General features: G+C 34.0%; 1 protein-coding gene across 15 annotated transcripts in view; it reads right to left on the bottom strand.

Annotated features, from left to right (window-relative positions):
• Window positions 1-18,372, bottom strand: part of trol (terribly reduced optic lobes) — a 230,614-nt gene that overhangs the window by 22,662 nt on the left and 189,580 nt on the right. For 12 of the 15 annotated variants that reach the window (XM_075299621.1, XM_075299635.1, XM_075299620.1 and 9 more), the window contains 8 exons: window positions 17,891-18,154; window positions 14,244-14,483; window positions 10,214-10,285; window positions 8,049-8,276; window positions 7,209-7,595; window positions 3,784-7,134; window positions 1,891-2,070; window positions 559-719 (listed from right to left, as the gene is read on the bottom strand). In XM_075299621.1, the coding sequence (XP_075155736.1) occupies window positions 559-719; window positions 1,891-2,070; window positions 3,784-7,134; window positions 7,209-7,595; window positions 8,049-8,276; window positions 10,214-10,285; window positions 14,244-14,483; window positions 17,891-18,154 (4,883 nt within the window). The remainder of the gene's footprint in view (window positions 1-558; window positions 720-1,890; window positions 2,071-3,783; window positions 7,135-7,208; window positions 7,596-8,048; window positions 8,277-10,213; window positions 10,286-14,243; window positions 14,484-17,890; window positions 18,155-18,372) is intronic. The other 3 variants (XM_075299630.1, XM_075299633.1, XM_075299622.1) reach the window with 2 other exon arrangements.

The raw sequence follows: 18,372 nt of genomic DNA, 5'->3' as shown, positions 1-18,372 counted from the left end.
TCTAATGATTTTTTTTTTGTAATTGTTAATGAAATAGAATATATTTACATTTAACCTAGATTTTTTTTCGAATTCATACTATCATTGATGGATTTTGGATTTCCCCAACGAAATTTAAGACAAATTAATATGCGATTTTCTTTTCGTGATAAATTTTTTTAAGAAACTTTTAAGACTGGACTGAATTAGTTATAAGTCATATTTTAGATTATCATACTGTTTTCTAGTCAGTGTTGTCAATTTGACTTTTCCCGCAAGATCTAACTTTTTTTAAACCTTTAATTGTCCACATGTTTCTATTGAAATATAGACAAAATTGTGTTTTTTTTTTATCTAACCCTTGCTGTCAGAATGAGATTTTCCACATATTTCAAATGGTGAAAAAATATTTAGCGTTTTTTCTGGCCTTTTTTAAGCTTTTTTTGGGGGAAGATTCTGGCAACGCTGATATACCTACCTCTATAGGGATGCCCTACTGGGATTCAGTAGGGTATTCGGATAAAAATCCCTACTGGGATTCAGTAGGGTATTCGGATAAAAATGAAATAATATACTTACGCCAGTGTATACCATGTAACCAGTACATGAAAGAGTTAGAGAACCTCCTACAGGAACAATGGTAATTTCTGGTGGTGCAATGGAGACCTTTATTTGAGTTTTGTATTCCATATCGCTTCCGCCGTCAGGTGTTGGTGATGGTGCTGGTTCAGTTTCATAATCTATAGTCATTTAATATTTCGTGAGGAAAATATAAGAGAACACATTTTTTAAAAATATTAATAGAATTATTTTAAATGCGAAATTTATTTAATGGTTAGTGACAATGAGGTTTTGATGATATATTCATATGTATATGTTTTGTATTGTATTTCAATGATGGAAGGGATTTCCAGTTGGTTGGTCATTTTCCAAACTAACTACAACAAATACTACGAAGATTATTATAATTTTTTGGGCCAAATTTTTATACACAAATTAATTTTGTTTTTGTATTTCATAGAAGGAGGTTAGTTAGTAGATTTAATTTTTTATTTTATTCAAAACCACATGATGCCAGTTGGTTCAGTTTTTTTGTTTTGTACAGAATAAACAAAGTAAAGGTCATTGTATTGTTTGGTTAAGTTCCTTGTTTCTATACTCTAATATATCATATGTAGTAAATATTTCTCTAAAACTATACATTTAAAGTTGTTTTGTTGTAACAACATTAACATAAAACATAGAGCTCATAGGTTAAAATTAGGTCTAAACAATGTTTTATTTTTACCCTTATTTGGTAATTTTTACATAGACGACTATTTGCTAAAGACACACAGAGAGAAGGAGTTTGAGAATTGGTCATCATACTAAATTGTTTATTTTACAAAGTATTTGTTTTTAGGGAAATTTGAAAAAAAGTCTTTATATTTCCACATTTAGTAGTATGAGAATGAGTATTTAGATTTTTTTTGTTTTGTTGGATTATTTTTTTAATTATCCAGTTTTTGTTTTTTTTTTGGGGGGGGGGGGGGGGGGGATTAATTTGTTCGAAAGGACAGACATTAAAAAACAATAGGATTTCCAATGATAGATCTTTAGACATAGGTGTTTGTATGTATTCTTAATGTATGCTTGTTTGTATTATAACAAATTACAGCTACTACTCAGGTATTGGCTAAAAAGTATATACGATATAGAATGCACTACCAATTTACAAAAAAACAAACAACAAAAGTATTGTAGCAGAAATCCTTAATTTTTGCTTGAATTATGCCAAGTTTTTTGACTTTATCAAAACAATACTAAACACTAACCCATTTCAAAACGGTTAAACATTGGTATTTTGGTTTTTGTGTGTTCTATACTAAGAAGAAAAATTAATTCAAGTATTGAATGATAAAGTTTGCGAACCTTTGCAGCCATAACGCAATTTGGTTATATTTCCTATGTACTCTTTGCCTCTGTATATCAATAGGGTCTCATTGGGTGAGATGGTCTGATTGGGCTCTATGTGAAATTTATAGCCATTACAACAGAATCCTTTGGGTAGATCGCATATCATTTCTGGCGGTGTCTCATAAATTGGACCCACTGTTTACAGTATTTTCAGTTCATTGGAGGAGGGATGAATGGTATAAATATATATGTATATATTGTACATGGTTAAGAATGCATGGAAGTGATGAGTGGTAAGTAAAATTTTTAAGATATTTTTTTTGTAGTAGAGGGATTATGGGAATATTAAAAAAATGCCTAAAAAGGTTTTGGTCCTTCCATTAATTAGTTCGAAAATAACCCTTCACTATCATCCGTAACATGGAAACCATTACTTTCCACACTGAAAAAGAGTTTGTTTTCTGAGGAACGAAGTTGTCGATAAACGAAGTTTTTGTTTGGAATATGACCTTTTGAGGTTCTTTTCTAAAAAAAAAATGGGCAAAAGTCCGAAAATGCTTCGAATCCAGTTGTGAAAATAATGCCACGCCTAGATGCAAATTGCGGGCATGTTCACCACTGCCGAAAAACGAGAGTGCTGCGATTGCCCTGTTTGCTCCTTTGAATTCTTTTCTGCCCGCTAAATTGGTAACATTTTTTAGGTTGATGGCAAAATTTCTCCAGTAAAGAAAACACCATAGGTATCAGTTAAATTCAAGAAGAACTCAGGAAGGATTTTCAGAAATTTCTTCTTTTCTTGTTTTCTGCGGTCTTTCTTGTCAATATAGCATGAATTTTCAATATGAAACAACGAAGCTGAATAAAAACTTGTAATGTCTTGTTATATGTTGAGTTTTTTTTTTTTCAAAAAAAAAAAAAAAAAAAAGAATTTCCATGTGGCCAGGCAATAACAATGCCTGGGGAGGATTTCAAAAATTTCATAAGCGATGTCAACACTATCCCATTTTCCGCCAAGGAATTGAAATAGATTTTAATTCGGTGGTACGCCGCTAGCCACAGCGGATTTTGGGCTTCCCATAAGAAATGCACGTAAACAAGTGTTCACCTATCGCTGTGGTTATATTTACACGCCTACTATTGGTAAACAGATGGGTAATATCAGCAGGGTGAACCGATGATGAATTAGTTTTGTTGGCTTATTTTTATAGTCAAATTTTTCTGCTAAATACCACACATAGGCATCTTGATGCCCTTGGTAGTAGTGGTAGTAGAACGACTTCCAGTTACAAACAGATATAATATCCGATCATGATAAACTAAATTCTGACAAAAATCAGGCTTTAGTCGCAAGCAATGAATATAGTCGGTATATTTAGGCTTAGAAGGGACTACCTCGCTATATGGTTTAGACCATTCTAACAAATAACATGTCACAATTGAGAATCATGATGACAATTGTAAAATTTTCAATGTTGGCAACGTCGATTAGCCTAAATATGATTATAATTGAATTTCATTAGGAAAATTTTATTTTTTTAAATTTATTTTTACTACACCCCAAGCGAATGATTTTCTTCGTCTGAAATGTCGAAAACATGAATAAATAAAATTTAAAATGAAAATTTTTTCGATCTTCCATTTTAAGTATTTTTCCTCTCATTTCACAAAATTTTGAAAATGTTGGTATACCATCTGATAGTTTGGGTTATTTAAGAACTGATTCTCATAAAAAAAACGCATTTCAATCATCTCATACTTCCTTACACCTCTATTGGATTGGATTTCTCCCATTAAAAAAGAATAAAAATAAAAGTTGAAAAGAATGAATCATGCCAAAATGTTGGAGTATATTATGTTGATATTCCTTTTGATCGATACACCCCCCAATCTCATTTCAGCCAAACTTACCTTGATTTTGACAACGATCTCCGGTGTAGCCGGACATACACTGACATTTTACATAGCCACGGTCATCCAAACTGCATGAGCTGGTGGTATCCTCTTGACAAGGACAGGCTACACAATTACCATAGTTGTCGCGATAGTGCATAGCGGCACAGGATTCGCATGAGGATCCAGTGTAGCCAGGTGGACAAGTACACAATTCAATATCTACAGCATGAGTGGCTCCGGGTTGTGGAGTTTCAACAGCACTTTCTAAGATCACATCACTTATGGCAGTACGTGTTGTGGGAATCTTGGGTGTAGCTCTGATCAAAATATGTTCCAAATTGGACAATACATTCATAAAATCAACACGAGAGGCACGTTCCATGGCACCACGTTGGATGGTATGCCAGTTTTCATCTTCATGTAAACGAATGCTGTATTCGGTATTTTCTTGTTCCGATGCAGGTCGAGACCAAATGAGTTTCATTCCATTACCAATTAAAATGACATCATTGCCAGGTTCATAGTGTCCATATGAGTCAACATTGAGTTGGTAGGAAAGCTCTCCGCCATACGAGTACAATTGATTACCCAAAACAGATCCTCTCAAGCTCCAGTATTTAGGAGTGTATGAAGTATACGAGTAGGTGTACTCATTTCTTGCAATGTCGAAACTCAAATTTTCTGTATCGGCGACCAATCCTTCCTCGTCGGTGTACAAAGGTTTGTTGCTGAGGAAGTCAACGGGTATCAATTGGCGGTAGAGAGAAGCCGATCGGCAAGTTGAAGATTTATGTGAGCAGAAACATTCTTCGCAGCCATCGGGATTTTTGGAAGATAAACCATAGGTTCCAGGTCTACATTGATCACAACGTGAGCCTTGAGCATTGGGTTTGCAGTAGCAGTAGTCATCGCCGCAAGAGGCAGTACCTGCTTCATTACAATGATAACATGTGGTTTGATTTCCAGGTTCCGGTCTTGGTTGGGGGTGGGGATGAGGTTGGGGATAGGGATGTGGTGGGGGTTGTGGGTAGGGTCCAGATCCAGGTTGACAGTCGTATGGTGTGCCACCTGTAGCATCTCCAGTAAAGCCATAGGCACAACGTTCACACATTTCTCCCTCTGTGTTGTCGGCACAGTTCAGACAAACACCGGTTTCACCATCACATTGAGTGGAGTGACCGTTACACTCGCAGGGTTCACACAATCCCAAGTAGAGACCAGCTTCAGGATTACGTTTGAAGCCTGGTGCACAACGTTCACAGGAAGGTCCAACGTATCCCATTGGACAGCGACATTCTTCAACTTCCCAAGCACGAACACCGCTAGAGCTGCTTGGTGTAGCTATATCCATTGACACATGGGTCAAAGTTCCGTCCTTGGTACTGGTAGTGTAGGTAGCCTTAATGTAGATAGCATCAATCTTGGACAAGGCCATCAACAAGTGTTGCCTGTTTACTGATTGGCCATCGGAACGATGCCAAGCACTTTCAATCATGGGAATGGAATATGAATTAGGTTCGCTGGGATTGAATCCACCTCGACGGTAATGGATGATGGTCAAATCTTCACCAGACTTGATAACAACATCGGGGGTGGTACTGCGGGACATCAAACCGCCTGGCATGGGATTGTAGCTCAAGTTGTAACTCAATTTGCCACCATAGGCGGTGATTTGGTTACCCAAAAATTGTGCTGGTAGGCTCCAGTACAAAGGCTCAGATGTTGGCAATTCTCTGAATGTCAAGGAGGTATCGGTCAATGCGAAATCAACGGGTGAAGGTTCATCAGTATTGTAGTTGCGAATGAGGGTGAATCCATGGGGAGCCCGGGAGCGTCCAAAGGAAGAGGTAATTTGATCGCGATTCCATGAGCTGCTGCCACAATTGACGGGCAAACCACTGCAGAAGCACTCAATACAACCAGTGTAGGTGAACGAGTTCAAATGGTAGGAGCCGGGCATACAGGTATCACAACGAGGTCCACTTACCAACGATTTGCATTCGCAAGTGTTGTTGGGGAGTACAGAGTAGGTGCCTTCGCTATTGCAGTTGTCATCAGGTACTGGATAGCATCGACCACCAGGAGCCAAGGGATTGCCTTCGTATCCAGGGGCACAGCTTTCACAACGACGTCCAGTATAGCCCTCATTACAGTTGCAGGTAACTTCATTGTCGGGACCCAAAGAGCAACCCGAAGCAAAGTTATTCGATCCAGTTTGGGGACAAGGACATTCACGGCATGGAATACCACGACGAGGATCTCCATAAGTTCCGGTAGGGCAGAGTTCAGGTTTGAAGGGTACACAACGACCCAACCAAGCACCTCCAGATTGGCGTACATAACCTGGAGCACATGATTCACAGGAATCTCCCGAGTATCCAACAGGGCAAGAGCACTGTTCAACCAAGTTAGCAGGTCCCAATCCTTGATCATGAGGTCCAGCCGTATTCATCATGATGTTGGTCACTTCAACTTCCCTCTCTGTGGCCTCAACATAGCTCAAACGGACCAAAAGATTATCGACATTCGAGAGAATCATCATAATTTCTTCGCGAGTAGCTGAACGGCCATCAGGCTTCATCCAGTTGCCGGCAGACAATGGAATTTCCATATGGTTGACAAAGTTAGGTTGAGGAGCATTGCGGGAACGGTAGGTCAAAGTAAAGCCATTACCAGTCATAATCACATCAGGATTGCGTGTGGGTTGACCAGAGGCATCGAAGCGTACATCGTATTTAACATAACCACCGTATGACTTCAGTTGATTACCCATAAAGTCCTGAGGTAGAGCCAAGTAAGGAGAGCTGGATCCACCATATTGGACATCAGAGGCACGGAACTGAACTCCATGTCTGAGATTCATAATGCCACTTGATGGAGCGTCATTGATAACAATGCTTCTGTAGGGGCTAAGTTCCACGTTGACAACACGGTGTGAAGTAATTGGTGGTTGAATGGTGCTGATAAAGAGATTGCTCGATTTACATGATTTCGTAATGCCAAAGCAGAAGCAGTTGAGACATTCCTCTTGACGATGAGCTCCTGAGTTGAAACTTCCTGAGGAGCATACTCCACCGGGGATGCCAGAATCAACACTGACAATGGTATCGGTTGTGAATTTGCTGCCTTTGGAGTTAATAATTTCACAGGAGTAAGCGCCACTATCTCCAAATTGCATATCGGGACAGAATAAAGTGCCAGTACCACTGTAGCTCTTGGAAACGCACTTCTCGGGAACATGACCCCAATTCAAACGCCATACAATAACAGGGGTAGGAGTACCAACGCCAACGCAAGTCAAATTCAAGGAATCTCCAGTTTTCAAGTTTTGAGTTGGTGGAGGATCACGAATCTTATCGGGAGCCACTAAAGAGAGGAAGAGGGAATACAATGAAAGTCTTAGCAAATACATCTACGAACAAAATGAATATGATACTTACTGCAACCGATTTCATCAGAACCATCACGACAATCATTGGTATCATCACATTGGAAGGACTTGGGAATACAATGACCACTACGGCATTGGAATTCATCATAACGACAGGGGGCACCACTGGGCTCGGGATCACAACTTTCTTCATCGGAATTATCACCGCAATCGTTTTCACCATCGCAACGCCACACGCGATCAACACACTTGGAATTGCGGCACATAAACTGATTGGGTTGACACTTGCGACCTTGGGAGCAGCTATGTTCATCGGAACCATCCGAGCAATGGGGAATGCCATCGCAAATCTGAGACTTGTCAATACATTCACCATTCATGCAAGTAGCCTGAGCGGCAGAGCAGGCTGAAGGCAAACGATCATCACGAGGATTGTCTGCAGGCAAAAAAGTAAACCAATATTAATATCAATTTTTCTACCATCGTTCCACAATCTAAGAAGTGCTACTCTAAGAGAAGAAGAACTAAGTATTTACCGTTAGAGTTTTTTTTTTTTATTTATTTATTTTGAAAAATCCCACAACGAATAGACATAATAGATAGAAGAGGAAATTTGTTTAAAAGTTTTGACGTATATACTAAGCTACCAATATAGGGTTGTTTTGGAATAGGATAATAAGTGAAGTTTGTAATATTACCTAATCCAAAAAATTCCATGTCTATGTGAGGCACTGTGCCATATTTTATTTTAGTTGAGGGTACAAAATATCTATTCGATCCCCAGGCTGCATGCATGCATTAGATTTACAAGAAATACGAATAGCATTGAAATTGTAATCCACAAGATGGCATTTGATATTCCCATCCACTCATTTGGTCATATACTTACATTTCTCAACGGTCAATTGCACGGAAACTTGTTGTCCAGAAACATGACGAGGATAGCCAACAGCTTCGCAAATATAAGTTCCTGAATCTTCAACACGAATATTGGGGATTTCCAAACGACCATCCTTGTCGCGAGAACCAATGGGCAAGGGACGACCACCGGGTCTGGTCCATCTAACCTTGGCACGTAGCATACCTTCATCACGGCATCGGAAAATGACTTCACGGCCTGTTTGGGGAGTGGGAGAGACGAATATGATTTAGCATTAGAAAGGTTTAAATAAAAGTCAGAGTACCGATGCAACATTCCAGGCAGTAGGATTATACATTTATTGTGTATTGTTTTATAGTGTATTTACACTCCATCCTAATATCGGATAGATTTCGGTTTTGAACATTTAATTAGAGATTATTAGATAAACTTAAAATTTTTGTTTATTGTAAAAAATAGGTTATACGGAATCGTCGTGACTGATTTGCCAAAGTGACATACAGACAGACGAATGGACGGACAGTTTGATAAGCATTCTCCACTTCAGTGGGATACAGAACAAACATACATCGTTAGCCCAATTATGTATATGTCCACTGAGCAAGATTGATTTTCAAGTTTATACCAATAAGACAGATTAGGTTTTTATGAGAAAAGTCTTTATCAATACAAAGGTCGGATTACTCTAGATTCAAGTCAGGAAGGTACAAAGTGTTACCTTCTGATAGACCTTTTTCAAAGCTTGAGAAACAAAATGATTAAACCGCTCAAAGTCTTGAAAACAGAGGTATTTTTCGAGGAAATTTAAATATTAAGTAGGTTCGGATTTCAAATTTTACACAGTCTAGAAATATGGTGCTATATAAAAACAAACGCTGATATTAAATATTACACTATTAAATATTATTATATATTTTATAATATATAATATAATATAATGTACAAATTTTCTTCTATATATATAATATATTTTTGTTTATTTTCTGGTATTTAAAATTTACGAATTTTGCAAATATATATATATTTTTTAATACGTGTAATCACAAATTTGGGCAATCTTCAGTTGATTGAGTTTTGGTAGAATAGATGCGAAGGCGGACGAATGTACACAGACAAAATATCTCTACAACTTTTCCAATTGACATTTTAATTGAATTTTAAAAACTATTCAATTAAAACTTTAATTGTTTCAAAAATTAATTGTATCAATTAATTGTTTAATTTTATCATTTACGTTTATGATTGATACTGTCAATTTTGTTATTGAAGAGTTGTCAATTAAAAATTAATTAATCAACTAATTTCGTGATTAAACACAAATCAAATGTTTCTGTGTATATTAATATAAATAATCAATAATTGGATACTCGGGCGTTTTTCCGAGGATACTATATTCTTAGTAGCATTTCATTAAATTATTGAAAAGTTACCCATTTACAACAAGAATGTTGTAAATACATATTTTTTTTTCAATACGTGTAATCACAAATTTGGGCAACTTCAGTTGATTGAGTTTTGGTAGAATAGATGCGAAGGCGGACGAATGTACACAGACAAAATATTTCTACAACTTTTCCAATTGACATTTTAATTGAATTTTAAAAACTATCCAATTAAAACTTTAATTGTTTCAAAAATTAATTGTATCAATTATTTTTTTAATTTTATCGCACGATTTGTGATTATGCTTAAGGAAATACGAGGACTGGGAATTCATGCTATATATTTTTGCAAACATATGGACATATTTAAATAATTTTTAAGTTTCTCAAATTTGGTAATATTATTTTTAAATATATACATTTTCTTTGCTGTTTATTATTTTCTTTTTTTCAAATTTAATTTTATATATTGATAACATATCAAGTGCTTTTTTGCTGTACACACGTTATTTTGTGGTTATGTGTATAATATCATATTCTTTTTTTTTTTTTCGCGAAATCCACTTACCCTCCCTTATATATCCTGGATTATTTTTAATTACATAGGAATAAAAATGGTTTAAGCAAATAGTAAAGAAAATGAAGAATTGGATTTTAATAAAAATGTAAAGCACCAACTATCTTAAAGGGAGCCAAATAAACATAATTTTGTTTATGTAGGATGTTGGAATTTGGAGAAACGTAATATAAAAATATAGTCTGTTATTCCTAATATTTTATTATAATACTTACTTTCTTTGATAACTTGATTGTCGGGATAGGTCTTCAAGTTCAATTGGGGAGCAGCTGTCGCTGGGGAATCGGCTGGAGGGAGAAATAAAATTGAGAAGATATTAAAAATAATGTAAAATATATTTTATATGATATTAGTATAGCTTTTATTATTATTAGAAAATTAAGAAAAATAAAAAATAACAAGAAATTAATTGTGCAATAGTGATGATAGAGTGCTTAAAATAATATGTTATAAAAATTATATATGAATTTTGTACGTTAGTTTGGAGTGTAAATTTTCTTAGGTATCGAAGAATTGTGATTGATATGTCAATAACTATCCCCTATATTACTATATTCGAAATCGGATATTGCACGATTTTTTTTTCTTATAAAAAAAAAAATCGGGATATATTGATCGGATCCTTATTGATCGGAACTGTATACTTGAAATAAGAGTTTTCTTTCTCAAGAACGAATTTTTATACATGTAATGTTGTCTTTCGATGTAAAAAATTTATTAAAATCAATTTATCAAAAACAATAAGATATACTCGTTATTATAAATTTCGATTTCTTTGCCCTAAAACAAAATAATTTAATGTAAAGTTATATCTTAAATTTCGTTCTGTATTGGAAAAATACACCCAAAGAAAGTATTTTTTTTCTTTGGGTGTATTTTTCCAAATTTTAATGCCCATATGCAAAACAATTTATTGACTGTTTATCGAAGGAATTTCTATGGTAAAACTAGGCTTGAAGTTTTCTTCAATTTTTTTTATATATTTTAGAGTTAAAAAATGATTGCCAATCAAAAATTTTACGATTTGTGATTCCGAATGTCAAAAAATGGGGATATGTGCAATATTAATAGTAGTTTATTGTTTTCATTGCTAATTTCAAAATTCGATTTCTTGTATTAAAACAACAGATATGTTAATGAGAAAACATGGTTATAAGGGTCCTTGGTATTTATCTATGATTTTGGGTAAAAAATAAGTGTTAGAATTTTTAATTTTTTCCAACTTTTATATAATTCGAAGGTAAAGAAATAACGTTTTAGGATATCCATTTATTTTTTTTTAAATAATTTCTGTGCTACCTTTTGCAGGGGCCTACATTTTGCATTTACCCCATTTACCCTGTGCTTGGTATTAGTTAACCAACAGTTGTCAATGTTCCACGGCAAACTTACTATCAATTTCATTGTCCATGGGTGCACAATCTAATTCATCACTTATATCAAGAGGACAATCAAAAACTCCATTGCAACGCAGTGAAGATTGTATACAAGGACCATTTTCACAGCGATACATATTTGGACCACACGCTCGACTTGAAGTCGTTGTTGTGGTTGGGGTTCCTTCAAAATCATAGTACGATTCTTTGATATTATAGCCTTAGTATACAAGGTGTTTTAATTGCAATAATAATATTATGAAGATGAAGCAAATGATGAATGGCAACAAATGAAAAATAAAATTAATGAATATGATAGATAGATATTAGAAATGATAATATAAAATATATATAAGGTTACTGGTAAAAAAAAAAAACTTTTACTTATTTCATACCCTAATTTTTTGTACTAAAAAGTATGGACAGTTCATGTATGCAATGACCAGAATTATTCATTCAAATTTAAAATTATAGTCCAATTCAGTATACTACAAATTTTTTGGACTTTCGTGTCCTAAATAACACAGTATTCTGTACACTTTAGATTTCCAGCAAAAAAGCAATAACAAGATTCCTTCCCTTGGTGATCCGAAAGTGGTGAAAAATTGACTTAGACGCAATGAATTTTCTAAGGGCTTTTCATAGGGCGGAAGTCATCTCTTTAAGTATTAGTCCCTCCCATGTGATGCTATTTCAGTATTTCGGATTTAATTTTAAGAAATTATGAAAAAAATTAAATTTTTAACTTCTTTCACTTTTATCTCTGTGTAAAAACATTTTAAATGATACTTGCAAATATTTTATCGCAAATTCCATGTCTGCCAAGAAACGGATAGGTACACATTTCACATATTTATTGAAAATGTATTTTATTATATATAATCAAATCATATATAATCAAAATAAATAATGAAAAGAGATACAATGTTAGGTACTAACAACTAAGGTTATCGCCTATATTTATTACAAATTTCCATCGTATAATTTTACCATACTGGAAAATTTAGAAAAATTAAATTTATTTGTGAAAACTGCGTAAAACAAAGTATTTAATATCGCCTCAAAATAACTTCTTCTGAAGTGAAAATTAAGCTCATCTCTAGAAGGTAATTTTTAAGTGTACTTTAATTACAATGACTTAGGGAGAACTTTTTTACTGGGTTGATCAATAAACCGTTCTGGCTCATTGCATGCATGAAGGATTCGTATTTTTAGAGGTTTAAGTATTTTCTTTAGCAAGCAAATACAGTGCACTCGCGGTAACGTGAACACCGCATAACTTGTTCATACACTAACTACTCCGTAACGCTGATTTTACTTTAAAGGCAGATTCACAATGTCAAGTACAATTTCAAATACACACGAGAAATTTTTAGTAATCTAGTTTGGCTTTTTTCGTGAATTTTACTTATTAATTTAAATTGCTTTATAATTCCATACCCACTGATATTTTTCTAATCTCGTTTTTATACCCTTCACCACTACTGTGGTACAGGGTATAATAAGTTTGTGCATTTGTATGTAACGCCAAGAAGGAGTAATCAGAGACCAACCTTTTAGTATACGGATCGGCTTAGAATTAAATTCTGAGTCGATTTAGCGATGTCTGTCTGTCTGTCTATCCGTCTGTCTGTCTGTTGATGTATTTTTGTGTGCAAAGTACAGCTCGCAGTTTTAGTCCGATTGTCCTAAAATTTGGTATAGGGTCCTGTTTCGGCTCAAAGACAATCCCTATTGATTTTGAAAAAAATCGGTTCAGATTTAGATATAGCTGCCATATATATTTTTCACCGATCTGGCCATAATTGGCGTGTATATCAACCGATCTTCCTCAAATTCCGTACATCCGAATATTTTATGAGTCTCGAAAAACTTGCAAAATATCAGCCAAATCGGTTCAGATTTAGATATAGCTCCCATATATAGCTTTCGCCCGATTTACACTCATATGACCACAGAGGCCAATTTTTAACTCCAATTTAGTTGAAATTTTGCACAGGGAGTAGAATTAGCATTGTAGCTATGAGTGCTAAATTTGGTTGACATCGGTTCACATTTAGATATAGCTCCCATATATATGTTTTTCTGATTTCGACAAAAATGGTCAAAATACCAACATTTTCCTTGTTAAATCGCCACTGCTTAGTCGAAAAGTTGTAAAAATGACTCTAATTTTCCTAAACTTCTATACATATATATCGAGCAATAAATCATAAATAAACTTTTGCGAAGTTTCCTTAAAATTGCTTCAGATTTAAATGTTTCCCATATTTATACCCTTCACCACTAATGTGGTACAGGGTATAATTTTTTACTAACATTGTGTTCCACCCTAGTGCATTAGCCGACATAAATTTTGAGTCTATAGATTTTGTAGAAGTCTATCAAATTCTGTCCAGATCGAGTGATATTTAAATGTATGTATTTGGGACAAACCTTTATATATAGCCCCCAACACGTTTGACGAATGTGATATGGTATCGAAAATGTAGATCTACTAAGTGGTGCAGGGTATAATATAGTCGGCCCCGCCCGACTTTAGACTTTCCTTACTTGTTTTTGTTTTTAATTTTTTAATGAAATTAAATTAAGTTTTTAATATTACTAATAACAAAAATTAAAGACTATTACGCTAGAACGAGTAAACCTCCCGAATATGGCTATGTTTTGTTCTGAAATTCGCTAACGTGAACTCTCTTGGTATTAATTAGTTCACGTTACCGCGAGTGCACGGCAAAACCAATTAGCACGTTGAATTTAAAAATACATAATTTTTTATTTAATCACCCTTTTTGTTGCCTAATATTCCAAAGCTTATTTTCATGCAGATTCCCAGAATCTTACTACAAAAAAACACAAAAATACTTACGGCAATATCTTTCATCAGAGCTATCGGCACAATCCACATAACCATTACAGCGACCATAGGCTGTAATACATTGGCCATTGTCACAACGGAATTGTGAGGGCAAACAACGTTGAGTGGGCAAAGCAGGATCAGTACAATCATCCTCATCGGAACCATCCATACACTCACGGTGACCATTGCAATGAGCATAACCCGAAACACAATCACCATTACGGCAACGGAATTGATCAGCAGCACAACCTAATTTCGATACAAGGATACAAAGGACAATAAATTAGAAAGAATATCATAACGAATAATTTCGTTGGGGTATGGGAATAGGCTGAAGAGGCTACATGAAAGATGTGCTGATTTTTTTTTATTTTGTCAAACATTAAACACTAAAAACATGCTTTAAATTAAAAATTTTAAATCAAATATAAAGTAAATTAAATATAAACTTAAGAAGAAGGCTAAAGAAATCTACATATAAATATATATATTTTTTTTCATCTAAAAATATTTTTTAATAAGTAAATAATATAAAGTTTTACATATACATATTGTTAACTACTTATGGTGATAGAAAAGATATTAACCAATGCAATTTTGTTCATCTGAAAAATCTTTACAATCATAATATCCATCACAGTGTTGCGTTGCATTTATGCAATATTTATGATCGAAACAGAAAAATTCATCGTCCTTACAGTTTATGCCTGGGATTTTTTGAGGTGATTTTTTAGTAAGATTTTTTTTTTTTAATTAGTAAAAAGCATTTCACAAAAGATTGTTTTGTTTTGGTTTTGATGGAATGAAAAAAGATAGGAAAATTTCATACATTTGTTTTGTTGTTTTTTTTTTTGTTTTTGCATAGTGATGTGTTCGGAAGGATAGAAAAAAGAAAAATTGAAAGAAAGTGTATTGTACAATGAAGAAACTTTTCTTTGGTGGTGCTTTAGAATATGAAAGAAAGGGTTTTTAGTATAAAGAAATTCTTTAGAAGAGATTAAAATCTAAAACGTTAATGAAATCAGAAATATTAAATTTACAAGTTTTAACATCCCAGCAAAAAAGTCGTCTAAAAAATAATGGAAGTTCTTTTTGGATCCGGTATTGGTGCAGAAGCGATGAATTTAACATGGGCTAGTCATAAGACGGATGTTTACCATTTCGCACTGAATTTTCACACTTCTTAAGGTGTCATTCGAACTCAGTGTTTTGAATGTGATTTAAAAAATTTTATAATATTTTGCCAAATAAATAATTTTTATAATTTTTTATGATTTTGAATGCATTCTAACGCTTGTCTGAAACGTTCAACTTCAAAAATTCGCACTCTTTCTAGAATGAATTTGGCATTTTTTTCGACAAAATTAAAAAAAAAAATACCATTTTATTAATTCTTACTCTGGTTTTAACCCATTTGAAACAAAAAATGTTAAAATTACTCACTAAAAATATGAAAAGAGCGTATTATAAAAAATTTAATTCAAAAAAACTTCCTCTGTAGTTAAAATAAAGAACATCTTTGGGAGGACACTTTTGGAAGTGCTTTAAAAAGTTGTGCTTGTGGAACAACTTCCATTTTTTTGCTGGGATAGGGATTCTATTATTTATTAGTGTGGAACCTAATATAATTTACAAGTTTCATAATTGAAAAAAAAAATAAAAAAATATGAACAGTAAATTTACAGTAGTTAATATCGGGCAGAGTGACTACACCTAAAGAAAAAATTCTTTCCTCCAGAACGAAATTTTAGACAGAACGAACATATTTAATAAGAGCAAATAAACTCAAATATACGACAAGCGTTGGAAGAGTGCCACTAATCTTGTTTATTTCCTTTTAAAGAAATTTTTTTAGCAGCAAAAGAAAATCTCGTTTGTCTTAAATTTCATTCCTCAGAAATGAATTTAATTTCAGTGTATATTTTATACCTTACATCAGTTGTACTTCTAAGATATTGAAAAAAAATATCACATTATGTATCATTCCTAATAAAAAGTGGCACAAAAAGTGTCACTCGTTCTCGTATATCCTTTGGGAGTGTTAGATTTTCTTCTTAATAACATTTATTGTCTCTTTGTTTTAGTACTGGCATTTTCTTGTAATCGACTGAATATGCTAAAAGCTCCCATGGTTTCTCCTTGTAATCGGCTGAATAAGGGGTAAACTTCTAAAAGCTCCCATTGAAATACTTGCATAATTTCTGGCGATCAAATGCAGTTCTAAAATAAAGTAATTTGACAAACGTAGCAAACAGATACCACAAACAAAGATTTACTTGATTGGAAGTTTAGGGACCGAAGCACAGATTCAGGTCTTGAGTTACCTGTAGGCGCTTTTACCATTGAGACTATCTAAAAAGTGGCACAAAAGGTGTCACTAATCGTAAACTGTAGCACACTCTTTTGAATAAAATGGCATAAAATGTGACACAAATCCTCACTAACCTAGCAAACATTTTATCTCCATTTCATTGAAAACCACTCATTGAAATTTAATATTCATGAAATTGACTCTTTGTGTCTAATATAGATTTTTTTTTGCATATTTTAAGGCGGTATGCCAAAAATATTATGTTAAAAAGTGAAATTGCTCACAAATATTATAATCGATTATAAGTTAACAAATCGATCATTTTCGTAATCTTAGCGGGGGTTTGGGATCAAAATGTACAAAAAATAGTACTGTATAAATTATGGCATTTAATTGTAAAAGTGGCACAAAATTCTAAAAGATATGGAATTTTGTGGCACAACAATCAACTACCACAAAAGTATCAACGATACCACTTAAGTGGTAAAACAGTAACATTGCCTGTAGCTGATCCATCTGAAATTCGATAAACATTGATCTGAGACCCCATAAAGTACATTTCTTTGATCGTGGTGAAAATCTAAGCAGACATAAATGTGTCCGTCCGAATGTGAGTTAAAATCACACTTCATTTCACACAGTTAATTGCAGGATTTCGGCGGATGGTATAAACAGGACATATCGGATACTCATGGACATCCCAGAGTATGTATATGATCTGTTTAATTTTATTTTTATCTCCAATACTAAGCCAATATATAAATGTCTAACCCCCATTTTAATAAAGCTCCGTTAGTGTTCCGTTAACTAACCAACTTTTAAACCGTATTATGGACGAAGCTGTCATCTCTCATATATATTCCATATGCCAGTTAGGAACTTAACTGACGAAAATTTTTCAGTTAAAGTTAACCGGAGAGAAGATATTTGCAATTTAATTTCTGTTAACTGGGAGTTAAAGCCTAACGGAACTACATGAAAATGGCCGTAATTTGGTTCAATATATGTTACACTTAGGTTTAAGATCTGGCATAAACTGTCCAATCTAGAAATTTATAGTCATTTTAAAATTTTGGAGGGAGGGTACGTAATAATCTGTCCGATCGAATTTTTCGCCCTATTAACTTTTTTTATATAATTTTATATGCAATCTACGTTTTTTTTTTGATGTTTTCTAAATTTCTGATTTCATTAACGTTTGTCATTTTTAATTAAATGGATTTTTTCAATTAAATTCCTTATTCAAATTGTATGTGCATTTTTTTTTTTTGAAAAGTGCATTAAAAATTCAGTTTGGTTTTACTTATAAGAAAATGTACATGAAAATAGCATGAATTCAACTTACAATCAAGCTCATCGGCGCCATCGTCACATTGGGAAGTGCCATCGCAGCGTTCACTTTCGCTATAACATTTACCATCGGAACAGGTATGTTGGGGACAAGGATAGGTGGGTGGACGGTGGGGAGGATAGGGAGTGTGACAATCGACTTCATCGCTGCGATCGGCACATTCATATTTGCCATTACAGCGTATGGATTTGTCATGGCAATCATCATCGCAGAAGAATTGATTACTATCGCAGTCATCAGGTGTTAGAACAGAGGCTACTGTAGCATGGATATTTAATTTGTGATGAAATCAAGAAAATAGCCATAACCATGGGTGTTCGGTGATGTTTGTTTTTAATTTTTGGTATTTGGGTGTGGTTTGTGTAATGGTGTTGTTGTTGTTGTTGTCGATTTTTTATTTAATTCAAAAAGCACGCATATGATTTTGGTATGATTATGTTTTTTGAATATACACAACAGATACACATAAGGAGGAA

Source organism: Haematobia irritans, chromosome 3, assembly GCF_050003625.1.
Source record: "Haematobia irritans isolate KBUSLIRL chromosome 3, ASM5000362v1, whole genome shotgun sequence".
NCBI lineage: Eukaryota > Metazoa > Arthropoda > Insecta > Diptera > Muscidae > Haematobia > Haematobia irritans.
Note: the sequence above shows the minus strand (reverse complement) of the source record. Positions and strands in the feature narration are given on the sequence as shown.